Source organism: Siniperca chuatsi, linkage group LG9 (assembly GCF_020085105.1).
Source record: "Siniperca chuatsi isolate FFG_IHB_CAS linkage group LG9, ASM2008510v1, whole genome shotgun sequence".
Classification (NCBI taxonomy): domain Eukaryota; kingdom Metazoa; phylum Chordata; class Actinopteri; order Centrarchiformes; family Sinipercidae; genus Siniperca; species Siniperca chuatsi.
The window spans coordinates 8,167,051-8,186,187 of NC_058050.1; the positions used below are offsets into that span (position 1 = coordinate 8,167,051).

At 40.7% G+C, this 19,137-nt stretch overlaps 1 protein-coding gene across 2 annotated transcripts in view; it reads left to right on the forward strand.

Annotated features, from left to right (window-relative positions):
* The first annotated feature begins 349 nt into the window (after nucleotides 1-349).
* The window catches only part of slc9a1a (solute carrier family 9 member A1a), a 33,750-nt gene continuing 14,962 nt past the window's right edge, over nucleotides 350-19,137 (forward strand). Inside the window, exons 1-5 of one of the 2 annotated variants that reach the window (XM_044208405.1) lie at nucleotides 350-1,500; nucleotides 12,627-13,099; nucleotides 14,477-14,727; nucleotides 16,804-17,021; nucleotides 18,377-18,579. In XM_044208405.1, coding sequence (XP_044064340.1) covers nucleotides 1,209-1,500; nucleotides 12,627-13,099; nucleotides 14,477-14,727; nucleotides 16,804-17,021; nucleotides 18,377-18,579 — 1,437 coding nt within the window. In that variant the 5' untranslated portion in view covers nucleotides 350-1,208. The remainder of the gene's footprint in view (nucleotides 1,501-12,626; nucleotides 13,100-14,476; nucleotides 14,728-16,803; nucleotides 17,022-18,376; nucleotides 18,580-19,137) is intronic. The other variant, XM_044208407.1, reaches the window with a different exon arrangement.

Consider the following 19,137-nt stretch of genomic DNA (forward strand, 5'->3'; position numbering starts at 1 on the left):
ATGGTGACAATGTTAAAGCTATGATGAAAGCGAATATCTACTGTAGGCTATTCAAGTGTCCTAGAGGCAAAAATACTCTGCTCTCTGGAATGTGGTCTGCAGTTGACCATGACCTTTGACCTCCCTGTGAAAGCTGGCAAGCAGCATCCCTATGAGATCAAAACAACATTCCCAACACAGACAAAGCATACCCTGTTTAGGAACAGATGCGTAAAGTAGACATTTGTTTCAGAAGATTATGGTGATGCTTTTTTTTTTTTTTTTTTTTTTTTTTACTCATGAGACACCTTAAACCTCCATTCCTATAGGTGTCACTATAGTCGGCCATCCCCCTCCCCTTCCACTCTACTCCCCCTTCCTCCTCCTCCTCCTCCCATCCACCAAACCTCCGCGAAAGGGTGTGCGTTTTGAAGGTTGTATGAAGCAGAACACCACTACAGACAGGACTAATCGCCACTTGGTTTGACATCCCAGGACAAGCCGCTGAAGCCAGGGCGGAGCACAGCCCAAGTATTCCCCCATCATCCCTCTGAGCTGAGATTCCGACCAAGGTCTTGTCTTTTGGGGAGCACAGTAGAAATGCCGCATACGCGGACATTAATGTCAAAAAGTTTAATTACATAGGGTACGCGGCAAAATGCAGTGTGGCAGCTGTGTGCCTTCTCTTCAAGGTCAGTATCTGAGCACCGCCGCCTCACGGGCGAGTTTCCTGGGCAGCCGGAGGGAAGAAGATGCGTGGAGGGGATGCCGCTGTGTCTCGCTTGCCTCCAGCATCAACAATGACATCTTTCACCGAAAAGGACATTGATAGTCACTGACACAGAAACGGACAAGCTTGTGAAACACCGCTGTAAAAAAACGAACAGGATAGGTTTGCTTTTTACAGTATTGTCTGTGCTGCTGTGAAAAGGAACTCTTTACAGCATCTTACAGCAACATTTCCTGGTTGCTTTCAACGGCCTGTGTCGGTGTGACTGTTTACCTGGACACAAGCAGCAAAGCTAGCTAACGTTAACTGACAGAATGGGCTTTTGGTTCGGTTTAAGCTAGTCGAACCGACCGCTAACGTAAGTTAGGATGTTCGACGGTTGAAGAGTTGGTTAACGCAGCTGTAACGTTCCCAACTACCTTGAACTTACTTGATTTTCAATCGGACTTTTACCAAGTAATTTCTTTTCAAATCACATCGGCTTTTTTTGTTCAACATCATGCCTTCGGGGACAGGTTCACACAGCCCGGCAGGCATCGGTAAGAGTTTACCGGAGCGGGGACTGCTCCTGCTGATGGTTTTGGTGTTTCTGGAGGGCTCCGTGCTACCTCTCGGAGCTGCCAGCTCTCCGGATATCAGCCAACAGGAAAATGTGGACAACCACAAAGTGACGGACGAAGGGCATAACTTCACTAAAAAACCTTTCCCTGTGCTCAGCCTCGACTACAAACACATACAGGTCCCTTTTGAAATCTCATTATGGGTGCTGCTTGCGTCTTTAATGAAATTAGGTAAGTATCACGTTGATGTCACGTATGTTATGTTATGCTGCCTGTATCCAGGAATTTGAGTTTAGCCTTTCCAGGAAATGCTAGCTAAGGGATGGGTTATGTGGCTTTCGCTACAGGTGTAGTCATTGCAGATAAGGTAGCCCAATTGTAGCCTGTTGTTCAGATGCACCTTTACCTGCATATCAAAACAAATTAAGGTAGAGTCTGTTTTGTCAGACTGCTCTTTGAATCAAAACTACGTGTTGAATGGAATATTGGGTTAGACCACAGAAAGCCTGGTGATCAGATAATGGACTGAGATATCTCAGCACAGAAAAGTCAACTGACATGCAAGTCTTGAAACACATTACAAGCCTGTTACAACATCTGCACATACAGCTATTGATGGGCTCACAGTGATTGACAGAAAGATCAAACCTATCACTTTACAGTTACAGGAAGATCTCTGACTACCAGGCCACCCTGCCACCTTGTATTCTGCAGACCAGTTAAAGATGCCACTAGTTTGCTGACATAACAAGTTTGACCAGAATAGCTCAGTTCAGTAGGTGACTCTGAGGGTAAATCTATATTGCTGGTCATGCAGATTACTCATCAGGTCTGTCAGCCTCATGTGGAGAGGGTCTTTTGCTTGTGCTATACTTTCTCCCTACCACAGTGATGACTAAGCAGCTTGATGCAGCAGTCTGGATTTTGGGACAGCAACTATTTGGCAAGTTTTCAACACAGGGGAACCTCCTCCTATACTATTGCAAGCCAAAGCCATAAAACATCGTCATGAAGGATGTCTCAAAAGCGACAAGCAAATTTGAGTTGAACCACTTCATGATTTTCTTTAGTGTTTGTTCACATGATGCACTCTGAAAGACTTCTGTCCAGCTCTTCGCTTTCCGCTGGTGCTTTGTCTTTTGTTTCCCCGCCCTTTATTGCACCTCACCTCTCCACTTCTTGGCGCTCTCCTTTCTTTCCACTTTCTTTCTATATACTGTCCTATCTCTCCCTCTATTATCAATCCCTCCTCGTGTTGTGCTTTCCACAGAACACTGCATTGTCCCCTGCTATCTTTTTCTGAGCCAGCAGCTTGTCAGCTGCATGTGACATTAGGGGCCTGACTGAGCACCAGCTTGTAGTCAGGGAGGATACTGTCTCACTTTCTGGGCGAAAGCCCAGTGTCTCTGGGGAGAGGACAGGCAGAGAGGGACCACCTGGCTCAGGGCGCTCTCTGTTAGGACGCAGCTCAAGGGCATGGAGGGAATATGAGAGGTGAGGCTAAGGAGAAGAGAGTGAGTTAAAGGAATGATGAAAGTATAGGAAGCAGAAGGGAGGGAGAAAAGAAATTACACTGGATAAGTGTGAGGGCTGACAGCAGCAGTAGACAGTGGTGACCTTAAGCTGCTGATTATGCCAGGATGACTGAAAGTGGGCTGTGGTTAATTTAATGTGGCTGCTACACTGCTCAGCCTTGGACCAGTGTCTGATTCATGTTCTTGGACCTAATATCTTACAAGCCTAAAAGCACATCCTCAGTCCATTTATTTCTAAAGCAACCCTGCCTGTGTGCATGGTGCCTTTATGTCCTTATTTTTCACACAAGTACTTTTCTTGAATTGATTATACCCAGTGCAAAGCTTTTCATATAAATCAAAACCCAGGGGATGTAATTTTACTGAGAATATGCCTAACAGTGTTAAAGTAAGTGGCAAAGTGGCAATTTATGAGACATCCTCTATTTTGGCTCCTGTAATTAGGCTACAGACCAGTATTACACAGAAATAACTATTCTTTATCAACCTGTGTCAAAAACTATAATTGGCACTAGAAGCCTATAGTCATCATAAAGTGATCCAGTTTTTTGCCTGTGTTTAGAGGAAGGGTGTGTTTGAAAAGATCTGTTTAGTTATAATCAGGAAGAATTAATGCTAAGTTTTTATCTAAATGACATTGTTCTACATTCAATTTATAAAAGTAATATGTAATAAGATCCTCATAAACAAGACTTCACCGGCAGTTATAAATAATAATGAGTACACTGTAGGGTATAATGCTTATCATAATTTATAGCCTCATCATACATCCACCTGGCACGACTTTCAGACTGACCTTTCAGTTAGGTGATAGTATTCACTAGTAATACATGAGTGGGCACACCTTTTGATAATTACCTTGGTGGCTGTGAAGCTGCTTGATTCCAGTGTTCCCCTCCTTCGAGCAAGGCTCCTTGTAACATGTCTGACAAGTCCAGTTAGTCTCAACTTCCATTCATAATTCACAACTGGCCAAACAATTTGAAGAGATGGTGTGTATTCCTTCAGTGTGACATGAAGGCCACACCATTACATACAGAGTTGTTGTTATCAGAGTTATAGTTTGTTTTTGTTTTTTTTGTGGGAGTTGGACTGCAACCTGAATGTTGACTCCCGTGAGTAGGAGGGAAGAAAAGGGAGTGAGCATCAGCTAAATAGAGTCAAAGTGAAATGAAAAATGTCTTTTCTAGTTTGTTAGCTCATTGGTGATGCTATGATATGGATCTGTTCAACAAGAATGCAAAGTATGAAAGCATTTTTGGTTGCTAGTACCTTACTTTACTTTATGGAGAGTAGCAAAACAGACCAGTGATGTAACAACAACAAGTCATGACCATGTTTTCAGCAGTTTTTATTACCACAGTTGTCGAGGATGTTTTGGCAGTGCAAATAAAGAATTTAACTGGCTGTTATCACTGCAAGCTTTGTTTATTATTAACAGACTTGTAGTATTTGTAATTACAGGTGAAGCACAAAATGGCAACTACTGTATATGCTATACTCACTACATTTGTCTAAAGTAAAAGCAATTCAAGCACTTGCAGTAAGTAAAGTGGAAGTACAGATATTGTTAGAATAGTCAGGATATTCATTGTTTTTGTCATTTATTTAGACAGTAGGAAGTGACATCAGGGGAAATGCAGAAGACTTTACTCATTTGTTCCGGGGACAGCGTGTGTACATGCAGGTCCAGAGTTTTGGGCGTGAACCACTCTATTATGAGTAGGCATGTAAAGTGCAGATTTTGAATGTGTGAACTGAGAAAGTGTCATTGTTATATAGTAAGATACAGCACATATTCAATAGCAACCCAGAATTGTAACTTCAACAGGCATAGAGTGATCATCCATCACTGTTAAACATTGCTTTAACCTGGTTTTACCAAGATACAGTGAAAACCCCATTGTCAGAGTTTGTCAGTTGTTTTAAGAGTTGTTGATTTATTTAATTTTTTTTGCCCAATCCTTTGATTCTTTCTGATTCTTACACCTGAGGAACTGCAAAGCTGTAAGTTGTTTTTTGCCTTGTAATTACCAGACTTCTTAAATCTAGTTTCACAGTGTGTAGTTGAATTTGTAAGCTGCACAGAGGTTTAATTTTCTAAGATCCATTATGTCTCAGTTAACACTATCTAAGGAATGCTGCAATTGTTCTTGTTTGTTTGCAGAGTAAATGGTTCCCTAAGAGACCTGCCCATGCCTTTTAAAGGATTGCTTTATCTATTGTAAACAGTTAATGATAACTAAGGTGGGAGACATTATCACTATTACTGGGTTGACCCATAAACCACCTGTATAATAATTCTTGAACAGTATGTGTCCCTCATAGTACCTCTTGCTACAGTTGGTAGAAATAAATTATACCAATAAATTCCATCACAACATTTTGTTGATGAAATTGAAAGCGACGTGCCAGAATCAACCAAGGATTTACTTACTGTGAATTTTCAGCATAAGACTCTATATGACTGTATGAGTAAGTTTAATTAATACATTTGTTGTTGTGGAGTCCAAAGTTACAGGATTTGGCAAACCCACACCAAAATATAGGCCTGAATATTGTTCTTATCCTTAATGCCTGTGTGGGAGAGGTTCCAGGTACATCGTTAGAAGCCTTACCCTTTGCAAAGCTTGAGTCAATGTGTCAGAAGCTATACACATCTTATATTTAATGTGTTATTTATGTTATGGCCTAACACAGTAAGTTTTCAAGTTGTCTTAAATAAATTTGACATGCCCCTAATCTTAAAAATAGATGTTTTTGCCTCACATTTAATAAGATTACTCCGTATATAGTCAATATCCAAGACATTCAAGTAAATAGCCTTTAAAGCAATAATGAATATTGATTGGTTTGATGGTTCTCTGTTCTGTGCATGTGCCACAGGGTTGCAAGCAGTAATCATCATTTTAGGTGTCATAGGCTAAGGACATATTAGCGATTCTAAAACTGAGACTGTTTTCTGTTCGATTTTTAAAAATGGCCTCATGGAAAGAGCAGTAGAAATAACTATCTTATCTAAATTATTGTTGACTGTCTCATGTCAGTCACAAGACAACCTCAAAGGTGTATCTAGTGCTACAGGGTTTGTACTAATGTTAACTTGTCAGTTTGTTTCCTCCTAACAGCCAAAATGTTCTCTCTGTTTGCTTTCTTTCCATTTAAAACATCACACACTCTGATCACTAGAAGGTCTATGTACAGTATTGCTTGTAACAGACATTTGATACTGTCACTGAATTGCACTCCATTCAGTAGTTATAGTGGAAGATGTGCTTGTGAATAATAGTAACGTTCAAACAGAGGTCTTGTGGTGATAACGTCAAACCTCGCTATTGCTTAGAAACATAATCTTTGCGAGGAATCACCCGTGTGAGCCAGTAGTATTGTTGTGCAGATATGGCATCAGGGATCATACTGAAATATACCAGCAGCAGGTCATTATTAATCATTTAAACCACGGCTGGTCTTGCACAAGCAACTTGAGGAGCACAGTGATCTGCGTCATACAATCAAACAATGACTCAACAATGGTTTGTCTTTTGCACAGAACTGTTCTCAGGAGTGCATGCATCACTCTGTGGGGAAAAAAGCCTTTCTTGACCTTCCTGTGAACATCAGTATGCTATGTTGTTGGAAAGCTGGGCAGCCAGTTTAACATCTTAACATCTTCTTTCTAGGAAATGAATCAAATGAATTTATCATCAGTCACCTTCTTTAACAAAGCGGCTGTTCAAATGTTTTCTCTCTTTTGTGCTCTCTTGATTCAGTAGATTTGGTTGCCAGCAGTGTATTATTAGTCACCTGGCAACAGGATACAGTTCCTGGCTTTGGAAATGATCATGTGTAGCAAGTACCAGGCTGTGCCGACACTGGGTACACGTGCAGAAAAGAAAGAAAGAGCTGTTACCCTTTGCTGGTTTTCAATAACCTTTGCTGCATAAAGGCTCTCAGGAGGGAGTAGGGCAGGGACACAGCGCCTGGCATTATTGACAAGCAGCCAGGATGAACTGCCAGATCTTATAGTAAAGGGAATCGGGAATAAAAATCCTTACCTTACATTGTTTTTTGATATATTGAGTACACTTACCGCTTATCTCCTTCATACATATGTCTTGACAGCACTGCAGTTGTGTACCATGAGTTACTCTTTGAAGTGCACTGCTCTCCTTTTCACTGTCTTATCTCCAGTGGTGTGGCTTTTCACTTGATGAGCACATTGGATTCATACAGGAGAGATTTAAGAATTTGTTAACTGTCACCACGTAGCCTAGGTTGGACGTTTCAGGCTTCCTCCACTGACTCTTTTGTCTGATGTCCTGTACGTCTTGAGTGTTTTTACATTTTGAAGGGTCAGTATTGATGCTGAAATGGCTTTTTGTCTCATTCGTGTCCTGGTTCACCAGCATGCACAGTCTTCACTTGTCCCTCCTGGTCATCTGTGAATGATAATGGGTCATTTAGAGTGCCATTGTTGGATCCAGTATGGAGTGTGCCACTGCTCGAAGCACTAGCAGTAATACGTTTTAGTCCATCCAGTCATGACCTGTTTGTCCTTTCCTTGAGGACTGCACTGCCCATCTTTTTATTGAAGGTTTATTGTAATTGACTTTCTTTGCAGAGCTTGGCCATTCAGGTATTATTAGGTAGGTTATTCCACAGCTTTTGCTGGGTTGAGCATGGGCTCGTACTGGTATGTCATGGTATTCACTGAAGTATTCAAAATTACATGATAAAAACTCTTAATTCATTTCCATCCCATTGATTCAAATAGTTATAGGCTAATGTTTTACTAGACGAAAATACCACATTTTCAAGATCGCATGCTGTGACAGATTTAAGATTCAACTTTTCTTATATTTAAATATGAGAATTGTGAGGCATTGCTGTGATATGGAAAGATGATAAGTGATACTGTTGAATTTGCCATGTAACCCTTAACAGGAAAACTCCAAGAGAACTTAAAATTATGTGTTGATACTCATTTTTTTTTTAAATATCTATCACAGTCTTCATATACCTGTCTTTTTTTACTGCCTAAGCTTTAAATGCCAGTTCATTGTGGCCTATTTGTGGATTGTGATTTAGGGAGTGAAAACTGTGAGCCAAAAGTACCCTTGCTCAGATTCAGTACTTAATGTCACTCGGAAGAACACTTAACACAAAGGATCATGGGACTCCTTGTCTTCTAATAATAACCCTACTTGCTTTTCCATGCCACCCTCTGGATTCAGTTATACTTTTAGTAGAGCTTTGAAGTATGGGTAGTTATATCATAGGTATTAAAAAACTGTGCGTGTCACCAGAAGGTCTCCCTTAGGTCAAACTGCTCTATAGCAACATAAAACCTGAGCTGCTCAGTGGCAGAGGAACTAGGCCACTCCCAGGTGTAAGTGTTTGGGTGTATGGATTTGTGAAACCCTGTCTACCACTGGAAGTACTCCCTGTGGACATTGCTGAAAATAAGCATGTGTTTCTAGTCAAGTTGCTTATTTAAGTTGTAAAGAGCAATCCATTCCATTCTCTGAAACTGTAAGTTTCCATGCATATACTGTAGTCATGAAGCTATCAGTTCTTAGATAATATTGATGTTGCTGTCTTCTTGGACTTCTACCATGGGTATCATTTCTGTGAAAGGCCTGTCACTGTAATCTATGCTGTTCAGCTGGGAACCAATTATCTTACTGAAGGTGTGCAGGCCGACTTGTGTAATCTGGTGTACCCCGCACAACAGAGAACACTGTAGTGTTGATGTCACAAACTCTTAGACACAGCTTCTTAATTATGTAACGATGTCTATAGGGGGTTGAGATGTTGTGAACATTAATGTGATAATGTATGGTACTAGTTTAGCTTTCATTCTGAAGCCTCCAGTAAGCAGATTGATGCTTTCTTCTGAAGAGACATTGTGCTTTGGATAGTCTCAAAACTAGCTGTGGAATTTACATCCTGCTCATCGCATAAGCCTTCAGGGGGTGTCTCATCTGGTTTTTCTTTACTGCGTGTGTTTCAAGCAATCATCACAGAACATCTTTGTTAACTCACCTGGCTGAGCCGCATTTCCACCCAAAGTACCCGGAAAAACTTTTATTCCCAGGAACTACATTTCAAGTTTCCTTCAGCCCATTGTTGTCTGTGTTTCCACTGCGGTCTAAAGATCCATGAAGGCAAATTACACACATTAGGTTACACCCACAGTCTGGGCAACTGTGGCTTGGTGGTAGAGCGGGTCGTCCACCAATCGGAAGGTCGGCGGTTAGATTCCGGCTTCCCCCAGCCCACATGTCAAAGTGTCCTTGGGCAAGACTGAACCCCAAATTGCTTTGCTTATTTTAACCTATACACTCTAACCTGTTTTTTAAATACTGAGCTTACTGGTGTATAATGGTGGAACTAATTCCTCAGAGTGTTGTAAATATTAGAATATGGTAACACAAGCATAAGCATTATGTGTCTTTTTACATATATAGTAGTATTTACTTGTTTTCAGATACAAAAACAGCCACTATACACAAATTTGGTTCCATAACTATGTATTTATCTGCAGAAATATAAATGTGTAAAATACAGCGTTTGTGTGCTTCAGCAGGAGACATGGGTAGAGAGCTGTTGGTGGTCGCAGAGGTAAACACACTACTCTCTGCAGCCTGTAGTTCAGTGCACCCGCCTGTTTCATCTGAAAAACACGTTGGAAAAAAAATAAATGTTGTGTCTCACTGCAATGATATTAACAAGATATCAAAAGTTCTTGTACTTTTGGAAAGTACTACCCCCAGAGCAGGGACCGTTTGGGGGATAAAATAATGTCCCCAGAGACCAGGAATTCCTTCAAAGGTCCCTGGGATCCCAGGAGTTCCTCCAGAGGTCCCTGGGATCCCAGGAGTTCCTCCAGAGGTCCCTGGGGAAAGTTCCTGCAGTGGAAACGCGGGTGAGTTGAGGTTGTCCCTATTTCATTATACAGTGCATTGAAAAGAGAAGAGCACTCAGCCTCTGACATCTCATTGTGGGCAATTAGGTCTCTTTAGACCATTGATGATAAAGACTTCCTCAGAGCTCCATGCAGCTGTGTAATCCACAGACATGCACTTGTTGAGCCTGTGGGCTAAAACACTAATAGTGTTGTTCTCAAGCTGCCCAAGTATAAACACCCCTCTCCCTACCTCAGATGTCTTGTATTCCCGCAGAGAACTTCTACTGCTAAACTTTCACATACTGTTAAGACAAAGCCCTGCAACATTGAAATGATAAAGTGAAGGTAAATATAATTCCAGCTCGTATGTCTCAGTTATAAATTATGTGTTTACTTGCAGTGGTAATTCTTATTTACTGGCAGCGTGTGTGTAAGGCCTGGCCATTACATAACAAACTGCAATGTGCTAATGAGTGACTATTAATTAGCTGCTCCACCATCCCCATTGTGCAAACTTAAGCAAACTAGAGCAGGCCTGAGCTGTTCACCTGCCTGCCCCTCCCCTCATTGCTCAGGAGGGAACACACCCTGTGGCTACTGTGCACTTCACGTACTGCACCACACTGCGTGAACTTTGTAGCTGTGGTGCTAATTGATAGTTTAACATGTGCTGCATTGGGTGATTTTATCCAAGCTTCTAACAGCACCATGGGTTAAAATTATATGTCAACATTATCGTTAGAATCTAAAATTAAAGGGGTGGGTGAACAACATATTTCCATGGAACAGCTGTAGTTTAGGGCGGATGTGGAAAACAGATTGATGACATGGCTCAATTAACATGTCGATCCCTGTCCCTAATAAACACACAGACTGCAAAATTACTTACTATCTCATTCACAATGGCATTGAATCCCTTACAATCAGCAATTGTGTTTGTTGTACATGACTCTATGAAATTGCAAAAATGTGTCAAATTCAGAGGTTTATTAAAGTGCTATAATTATTTGCAGTGCTACCAGATTATGTTATTTATTATCTGTCATATTATCTACCCCTATAAGATTGTTTAGCCTGCGTGTGAGAATGTAGCCATATCTGGTTCATATTTCCATGTCTGTTTGTGTGTTAGTGTTAATGCACCATGTCGTCAGCTGGTACAGTGGCAGCTGAAAAATGGCATGTCCCTGTGCTGCTGTAGTGTACAGTAAATATAGCCGGGAAAAGACTTCTCACTATGGGAAGCACGCTGCTGTCTCTTTGAAGTCTTCATCTTCTTTTGTTAACTATTTATGCACAGGCTGCAGTTGTCCCGTCACCTCACTGTGTATACAGTATACTGTATGTAGCCTTGTCTGTGTTTCTGGCATTCCTGCCAACATTTAGGTTTCAAAATGAAAAAATATGGGAGTCGGGGGCTGTTGTGCCCTGACATTTTGACAACAGCTACAGTTAACTTAGCTGACCCATCCTCCCCTTGGATCGGGGTGTGGGTTGCCAGGTAGGTTGCGGTAACAGATGGGTTGAAATTGTATGTAGTGTATAGATTGTGTGTGTAGATGTGTTTCTTAGATGATCTGGCAACTTGGGCAGACAAACATCCAAAACTTGGATCCCTGTATTCATAATTAAGTTTGAGGGCCATGCAAATTACGGGAGTTTACAAGGAGAAACAACAAAATAGGAGGGTGCCAGGAGATGGCCTTGAAATACGGGAGAAACCTGGGAAAACGGAGTGTTGACAGGTATGGTTTATAGTTTCATGTAAAACTTCACAGCAGTTTGGGGTGATGGTATTTGTGGTCCCATATCAGGTTAGTTATCCTTGTTGGGCAAAAAGACAGTCTTTTAAAGTCAAACAGATTTTGTGATTTGTCAGGCAGTAAGTCTTATTAACATTAACACTCCCTTTGGGAATCTGTGCAGAGCTGCTTGTGCTGTGACATGTGAGCCATGCAGCCTCGAGCAATTGCAGATACCTGCAAAAGGTTGTTTCAATTATGTGGAACTCCTCTAAAATTGGATTAGTACGTAAACGAGGAGACAAATGGAAGTTGAAAGATTCTCTCTCATTTCACTGGCAGCACTTTTCAGTCTCATCTCCTTAATGTTGGCTCATGGCCAAAGTATTTAAATTGCAGCCTTGACTTGTTGAACAGTCGTGTGAGATCGGTGCACAATGAATGTTTTGCATACTTTTTCCATTCCACCAAGACCATGGTGTTAGCTATATGTCACTCCAGTAACTATACAGCATACAGTACACTTCTCATGTTATTGCCCCAACCTACAGCTTAAAGACTGGAGATACCACTTTATTCATATGTTTAACATATGCTGAGAATATCAGGTATTTGTGTTACAGACAGATCGTAGTAGAAATAAGCACATGAGGGAAGACAAGCTCTAACATGTCTGCACAGCCTACATAGAAATCAGAAGTGTTTCCCTTTGTATTTTCTACAAACATTAACTGTGCAGAATATTGAATTAACATTGATGTGTACAAACTACATATGCATATGCATTTCTTTTTTTTTTCACCTGAGAGGGCTCTAGAATTTGTTATCTGGGTGGTGCTAGTACTCACAGAAGTGTGGTATGTCACAGCTGATTGCTCTTGTAATGTTAGCGAGTATTGCCTTTTGCTTTTTCAATGGTTCCTTTTATAAAGTGAGAAAACAGATGGGAACAATTCCAGTTAAACTTATCACTCCTGCGCACACGCGCGCGCACACACACACACACACACACACACACACACACACACACACACACAGACTTACAAACACCATTAAGGCCTAAAGAAATTAATTCTTCAGTGAATTTCCCATTAAATCACTCTCTCATTCTTGTCTATTGTCACCCTCCATGCCATTGCATCTTATCATTTTTTCCATCCATTTTCCCAGGATTCCACCTGGTTCCTCGTCTGTCCGGTATTGTGCCAGAGAGCTGCCTGTTGATTGCGGTGGGCCTGCTGGTGGGGGGGCTCATCAAACTAGCTGGAGAAAAAGTCCCCCCGGTGCTGGACTCCAGATTGTTCTTCCTCTGCCTTCTGCCGCCCATCATCCTGGATGCTGGCTACTTCCTTCCCATCCGTCCCTTCATGGAGAACCTGGGCACGATCCTGATGTTTGCTGTTGTGGGGACCTTGTGGAATGCCTTCTTCATCGGGGGCCTTCTTTATGCTGTGTGTCAGATACAGCCAAACAATCAAAATGATCTCCATAAGCTAGAGCTCCTGCCTTGCCTGCTGTTTGCGTCCATCATCTCAGCTGTGGATCCTGTTGCTGTCCTAGCTGTGTTCGAGGAGATCCACATCAATGAACTGTTGCACATCCTGGTGTTTGGCGAATCACTGCTCAACGACGCTGTCACTGTGGTGAGTAGCAGACTTTCATGCTTCCATTTGTTGTGAGACAATGTATTAATTGTTTCATCTCTGTGCCAATAAAGGTAGACTGGTAGATTAGAGGCTGTTCTCTGTCAAGAATACATAAAATATGCTGAGGTGTGAGCGCTTGGCTGTAGCCCTCAGAAGCTCCTGTATCATTATTACAGCCATAATTGGGTGGCAGTTGTAACTCTGATATCCAGAGAAAGAACATTTTCTCCCTATGTAGAGCATGTTATCATCAGATCAGGTTGTGTATTGAATTGAATAAAAAATGTAAATTCTGTTCTTTTAACCTTTTAGTTAATAAGACTTAAGCTGTCAACACACATCTAGTGAGCCACTAGCCTGTCACAACACAATAATCCTCAGCTCACAGCACACCATCTGTTAGCAGGCCTGTTCCCAAACAGTACTATCTACAGTATAATGTTACTGTTACTAGCTTCATAGCCAGCCGAGGCACCAACTTTAGTCTTAACGACCAGTGTTTTTGACATCAACTAGCAAGTGAATACTGCGCTAAATATTTCCATTAATCTTCCCCAGTATTCAACAAATACTTTGCATGCTCACTCATTGAGGGCCATTGTCTCCAGGTCATATGTTCAGCTACAAGTTTGGCCTCAATACAAGCTGGACGGCACTGTGCCATCATTGGCACAGCCAGGCAGTTTTGAGTATAGGCTGTGGTGAGAGTCAGATCAGAGCTCATCAGTCTAGGAGCGCTTGGCAGTCGATCTGCATGATTAGCCTGTCTGGCATTACAGGAGTCTGTATATCCCAATTTTGAGATACGTAGCAAAGGCTTGGTACAGAACTTTAAGTATATTTTTATCCATTTGGCACAAGCAAAATGTTTATCTTTTCCCTTGCAGAACAATTACAGGATGTGCTCAGCCTTTACATATTCAAAAAGCATGTTCAGTAAGATATTGTTGATGTCCAGTGTTGAACCTGAAAACTCCTTAAATTTGCTCATTAATAGTGTTTTAAATAATAGTGTCTATTACCTTTTTACTACAAAACCTACTCTTAAAAATAATGTCCCGGTAACACCAAACATTACAAAATACTACATACAAAATACTAGACTACATTTGGCTTCTTCTTTCACTTCTTGATGATGTAATGTGCTTTGGGACATTTAGCTGTGGATTTGTGATCTGCTGTGACATTTACTACATTATTACTACTTTTTTGTTGGTTTGATTGTAAACATTTTATCTGTCTTTGTCATATGTCTTAATCAACACCCTGTTTCTTAATTTCTAATATTATCTATTCATACTCCTCTACTCATCCTTTTTTTTAATCTTTTCTTTATCGTTCCATCTTTTCCTTCCCCCTCTCTTCCATTCCTAGGTGTTATACCACCTGTTTGAGGAGTATGCAGGTGTTGGCACAGTGACGGTGATGGATGGTGTCCTGGGAGTCATCTCCTTCCTGGTGGTTGCAGTGGGTGGCGTTCTAGTCGGAGCTATCTATGGGATCCTGGCCGCCTTCACCTCACGATTCACATCCCACACGCGTGTCATCGAGCCACTTTTTGTCTTTGTGTACAGCTACATGGCCTACCTGTCAGCTGAGATGTTCCACCTCTCTGGCATCATGGCGTAAGTGTTGGGGGTGGTTATATAGATATATAGATATAGACTTAGAGAGAGAGAGACCAGCAGAATAACACATTTTCAGAATGTACTGTATATATTAAATGTTGTCACTTTGCCACATTTTATTCCATAGTAATATTTTCATTGTGATGTGCAAGTAAGTTAATTTTCTGTTTTTAGCAATTTAAGTTTAAGACTAGGAAGGATTGAAATGAAATTTTGAACATGCATGGTCCCCAGAGGACAAATCTACTTTTTACTTTGGTGATCCCATGACTTATTCAATACTTATTATTGGATTGTCAAAACATGATATTAGATACAGATATTTATTTTGCCCAATACTTTGGTTTAAGACCAATTGCCTGAAAAAATGATGACAATCTCATCAGCCATCTGCAGCACTTTGAGTTTAGTGGTAATTAGCAAATGTTAGCATGCTAACACACTAAACAATTTTTAAAATCCATCATTTTTCTAATTTGCCCAGTGTTAACAGTTCTTCAGATTCGGCGGAAATGCAGTAATGGGCAAAAGGCCAGTTTAGTTCCCATGGTTCCATTGTTCGCGGAACTGTTTGGTTGAAAAGTGCTATAAGATTGTGAACATGGTAAACATTGCTGACATTCTGATGTTAGCATTTAGCTCAAAGCACAGCTGTGCCTAAGTACAGCCTCACAGAGCTGCTAGCATGGCTGTAGACTCTTGTTAAATCAAATTTCTTTTTTTAAACATTTAAAACACTAATAAATTACTTGATTTGTGGATCTTTCAAGTTTTCTACAGGGATAGTCACTGACTTCCTTGTAAGTACTTTCTTTTACATATTATATAGTGCATGGATTCAGATGTCTTTAAAGCATGTTAGAACAATGAGACCATGTATTTTTAGCATGGTTAGTCTAGAATCCCTAAAACTGGTAGCTTTGGCGCCTTTGACTACCCTATGAGCTACTTCATACAGGTTCAGCATTTACAAATTGATTATCTAGTTTGTCATGTCTGCTCTCTGGTATCTGTGAAATACTCCAGCTGTTTCTGGGACATCCCTCTTGTATCGCATGTTTTTAATGCATGGATCTTAACTCAGTGATTAGATGTCATGGTCTATATACAACCTTGCCACTACAGGGAAAATCTATTTCAGTCATTCCTCTATGGCAGTAACTCAACTGTACATCATGGCATATAACCAGTGGAAAATGAATTGAACTGATCTAACGGCACCTAAACCAAGCCTGAATTTATTGGCATCCCAACATTCTCTGAGGTGTCGTTTCTCATCAGCTCCTCCAGTACGTATCAATCCATTTTCTGTTTAAGGTGCTAGGAGTTATTGATGTTGCAGACAGGAGGTGATGATATATTGAGTCTCCCCTCTGAGTCAGGACCGAAGGATGTGTAGCTTTAAGGACAATCTCTTCCAAAGCCTGTGCCTGTCTTCTTGCACCTCACATCAAAAACTGGATTTGTTGAGGTGTTTTTTTTTTCACATCATCTGTTTATGAAGAAGTGAAACAGATTACTGGTGTGAATTCCTTTCATCGTTCCCCAAAAGACTTAAAAGCCAAACCAAAATTGAGATGGAGGAGGAATGAGGGTGAAGCAGCTGCTGCGGCTTATGGGACATGGATGGCGTTCTGACCTCCACATTTTTGACATAGAAACATTGCATGACACCAGAATGGAATAGAGAAGTGGTCACCAGACAGAGATGGCGACATCTTTGTTGGTGTCACATTTCCATTATCAGTGTGGAAATCAAGCTGGGTACCTACAGCACTTCTTTAGTGGAAAACTCTTGCTGACGACTCAAGTCAAACCACCACATCTTTTAAAGTGGCTTTTCCCCTTAACATTTATAGATTAATCTTACTTGACTTTATTTTAATCATATGCACAACAGTGTTTTTAACTTTGATGACACACGTCCCAGCATTTGGAACAAGACAAACAACAAATTTGGAAACATGGAATCTATGAAAATATGTTTTCTAAAATATATACTGTATACCTCCTCTGCATGCACTCATTTTACTATCTTTCAACTGAGCAAACATTTGCCTCTTCTCCTTCCAGGTTAATAGCATGTGGAGCAGTGATGCGACCCTATGTGGAGGCAAACATATCCCACAAGTCCCACACCACCATCAAGTACTTCCTGAAAATGTGGAGCAGCGTCAGCGAGACACTAATCTTTATCTTTCTGGGTGTGGCCACGGTGGACGGACCTCACGCCTGGAACTGGACCTTCGTCACCGTCACTGTCATTCTGTGTCTGGTGGCACGGGTCATAGGTGAGCTCTAAAGCAGTTATTCTCACAGCTTCTTCAAATAAATGTAACAGTACCATGCTGTGGTGTGTAGCAACACTATATGAAGGAGAAACAACTGTTAACATGCAACAGAGGGGGGATTGTTAATTTGTTATTTCGTCGGTTTTTGGGGTTAATTCATGGAAGATCTCTTTGATAATGTGGTCGGCTTTTATTGATAAGTCTTAACAGGAGACAGTCACGTCATATTTCTTCTGGATGTGTTTTTAATTTAACGCTAAAAAGTAAAGTTGCTTGGTATTTATTTTCAAAGGAGATATATGTATTATAGTACACTTTGAAGTGAGTTGTAATTTACACAAAAAGGTTTTCTATGTGTGTAAAAATACCTTGTACTCAAAAAGAGAACTGGGAACGCTGACAGGAGTAAATGTTGCCATCATGTTTCACCACACAGCTGTCTGTGTGTGAGAGGAAGTGCCGCAGAGGATTTCCATGTGGACTTCAGGCTGTCACACTCAAGTCCTTCTGTTGATGATTTGTCATACTAGAGTTATTAGTGTTGTTTAAGAGAGACTGAAAGTGAAAGAATGATGAGATGTTTTCAGTCATTTAATACAGAGTTCTTGTCTTTATTTAACATTCTTAGCCTTAAGAGCTTATGAGGCTTTGAGCAAACTTTCCAAACACAAATATGCTGTCTGTGACTGAATTGTTGTTATCAAAAGTCACGCACCTCTTATTTGACCACATGACACATGATCTTGTGATGGAAAATATTTCAAGTCATTCTTGTTCTGGCAGTTAAAGGGCCATTCCGATGTTTTTGCCAGTTTTAGGTTGTGTACTATAAATCACATATCTTTTGCAGTATTGCGATCTACTTTCCAAAGCATGCTTTAGTGTTTTGAATTGGGGGTTTTTCCCCATTGATTTCAATGTGGTATTAAATTCAAATAGCAGACTTTGCTGGAGATGGGTAGTCCATTAAAATAATAATAATAATGTCTGCAAATGTAGATAGATTTAAAAAAATAAAATTGGGGGGAAATGCAGATATACTTTTCACTTTGATGGATGATGGAAGTCTTTGTAACCTGGTTTTCATAGTTTTGTGAATATAAATTAGCAATGGCTGTGTGAAAGATGGGGGAGGGGAAGCACATTAAAAAATCTTAAACATTTTGGTACAGAAAGTACATTATTTTGACTTTCATATACTTTATTGTTATTGTCTAAAGTTATTGGCAAGCACTGGCACTGGCATCTGAAAAAGACTGCAAAGAACGACCAAAGATCTGTAACATACACAGAAAGTCTCAAACACACGCAGACAAACAAACCCAACCTGTTTCTCATTACATTGTCCTTCCCAGGTGTGGTTGGTCTGACCTACGTGATCAACAAGTTCCGCATCGTCAAGCTGACCACCAAGGACCAGTTCATTGTGGCCTACGGTGGCCTGCGAGGTGCCATCGCCTTCTCCCTTGGCTTCCTGCTGAACAAGGATCACTTTCCCATGAGAGAGATGTTCCTTACTGCCATCATCACGGTTATCTTCTTCACTGTCTTTGTTCAGGTACGATTACCCAGTTTAGGTTGTCCTATTTTGGTCTAAACAGACTTCAGAAGGAGAAATCTTTGTCATTCAGCCTGGCTTACTGTGTTGTAGCCTACTTCAAATCTGTGCCTTATTATGGGATGTTATTATGACCACAATCAATGCACAATTTCGGTTTTTGTTAACTTAAGGTCTATGCAAAGAGGTTCCTGCACATTAACTCTTCACTTACATTGAAAACATTAGGATGTTCATCCTCTGGTGCACTGTTCCAAGTAAAAGACTATATGTTACACACTCATTTCACTTACATCACTGTTTGAATTCACACTGACCAGTACACCAACAAGACCAATCTATCTCAGAACGAACATTTTATTTGGAGGAAGAGGTCAGTTTGCTACTTTTCCCAAAAAAGGGGTCTATTTGATGTCACATATGTTCCTCAACCTCAAGTGGTTAGATTTTCTTGGTCTTTTTGGTCTTGAAGTAAACACCTCCAGCTGTTTTAGGAAAATGTAATTTCAGCTTCAACTTTGAAGTACACTGACAGGCAGGTGAGCTAATTCATTCATC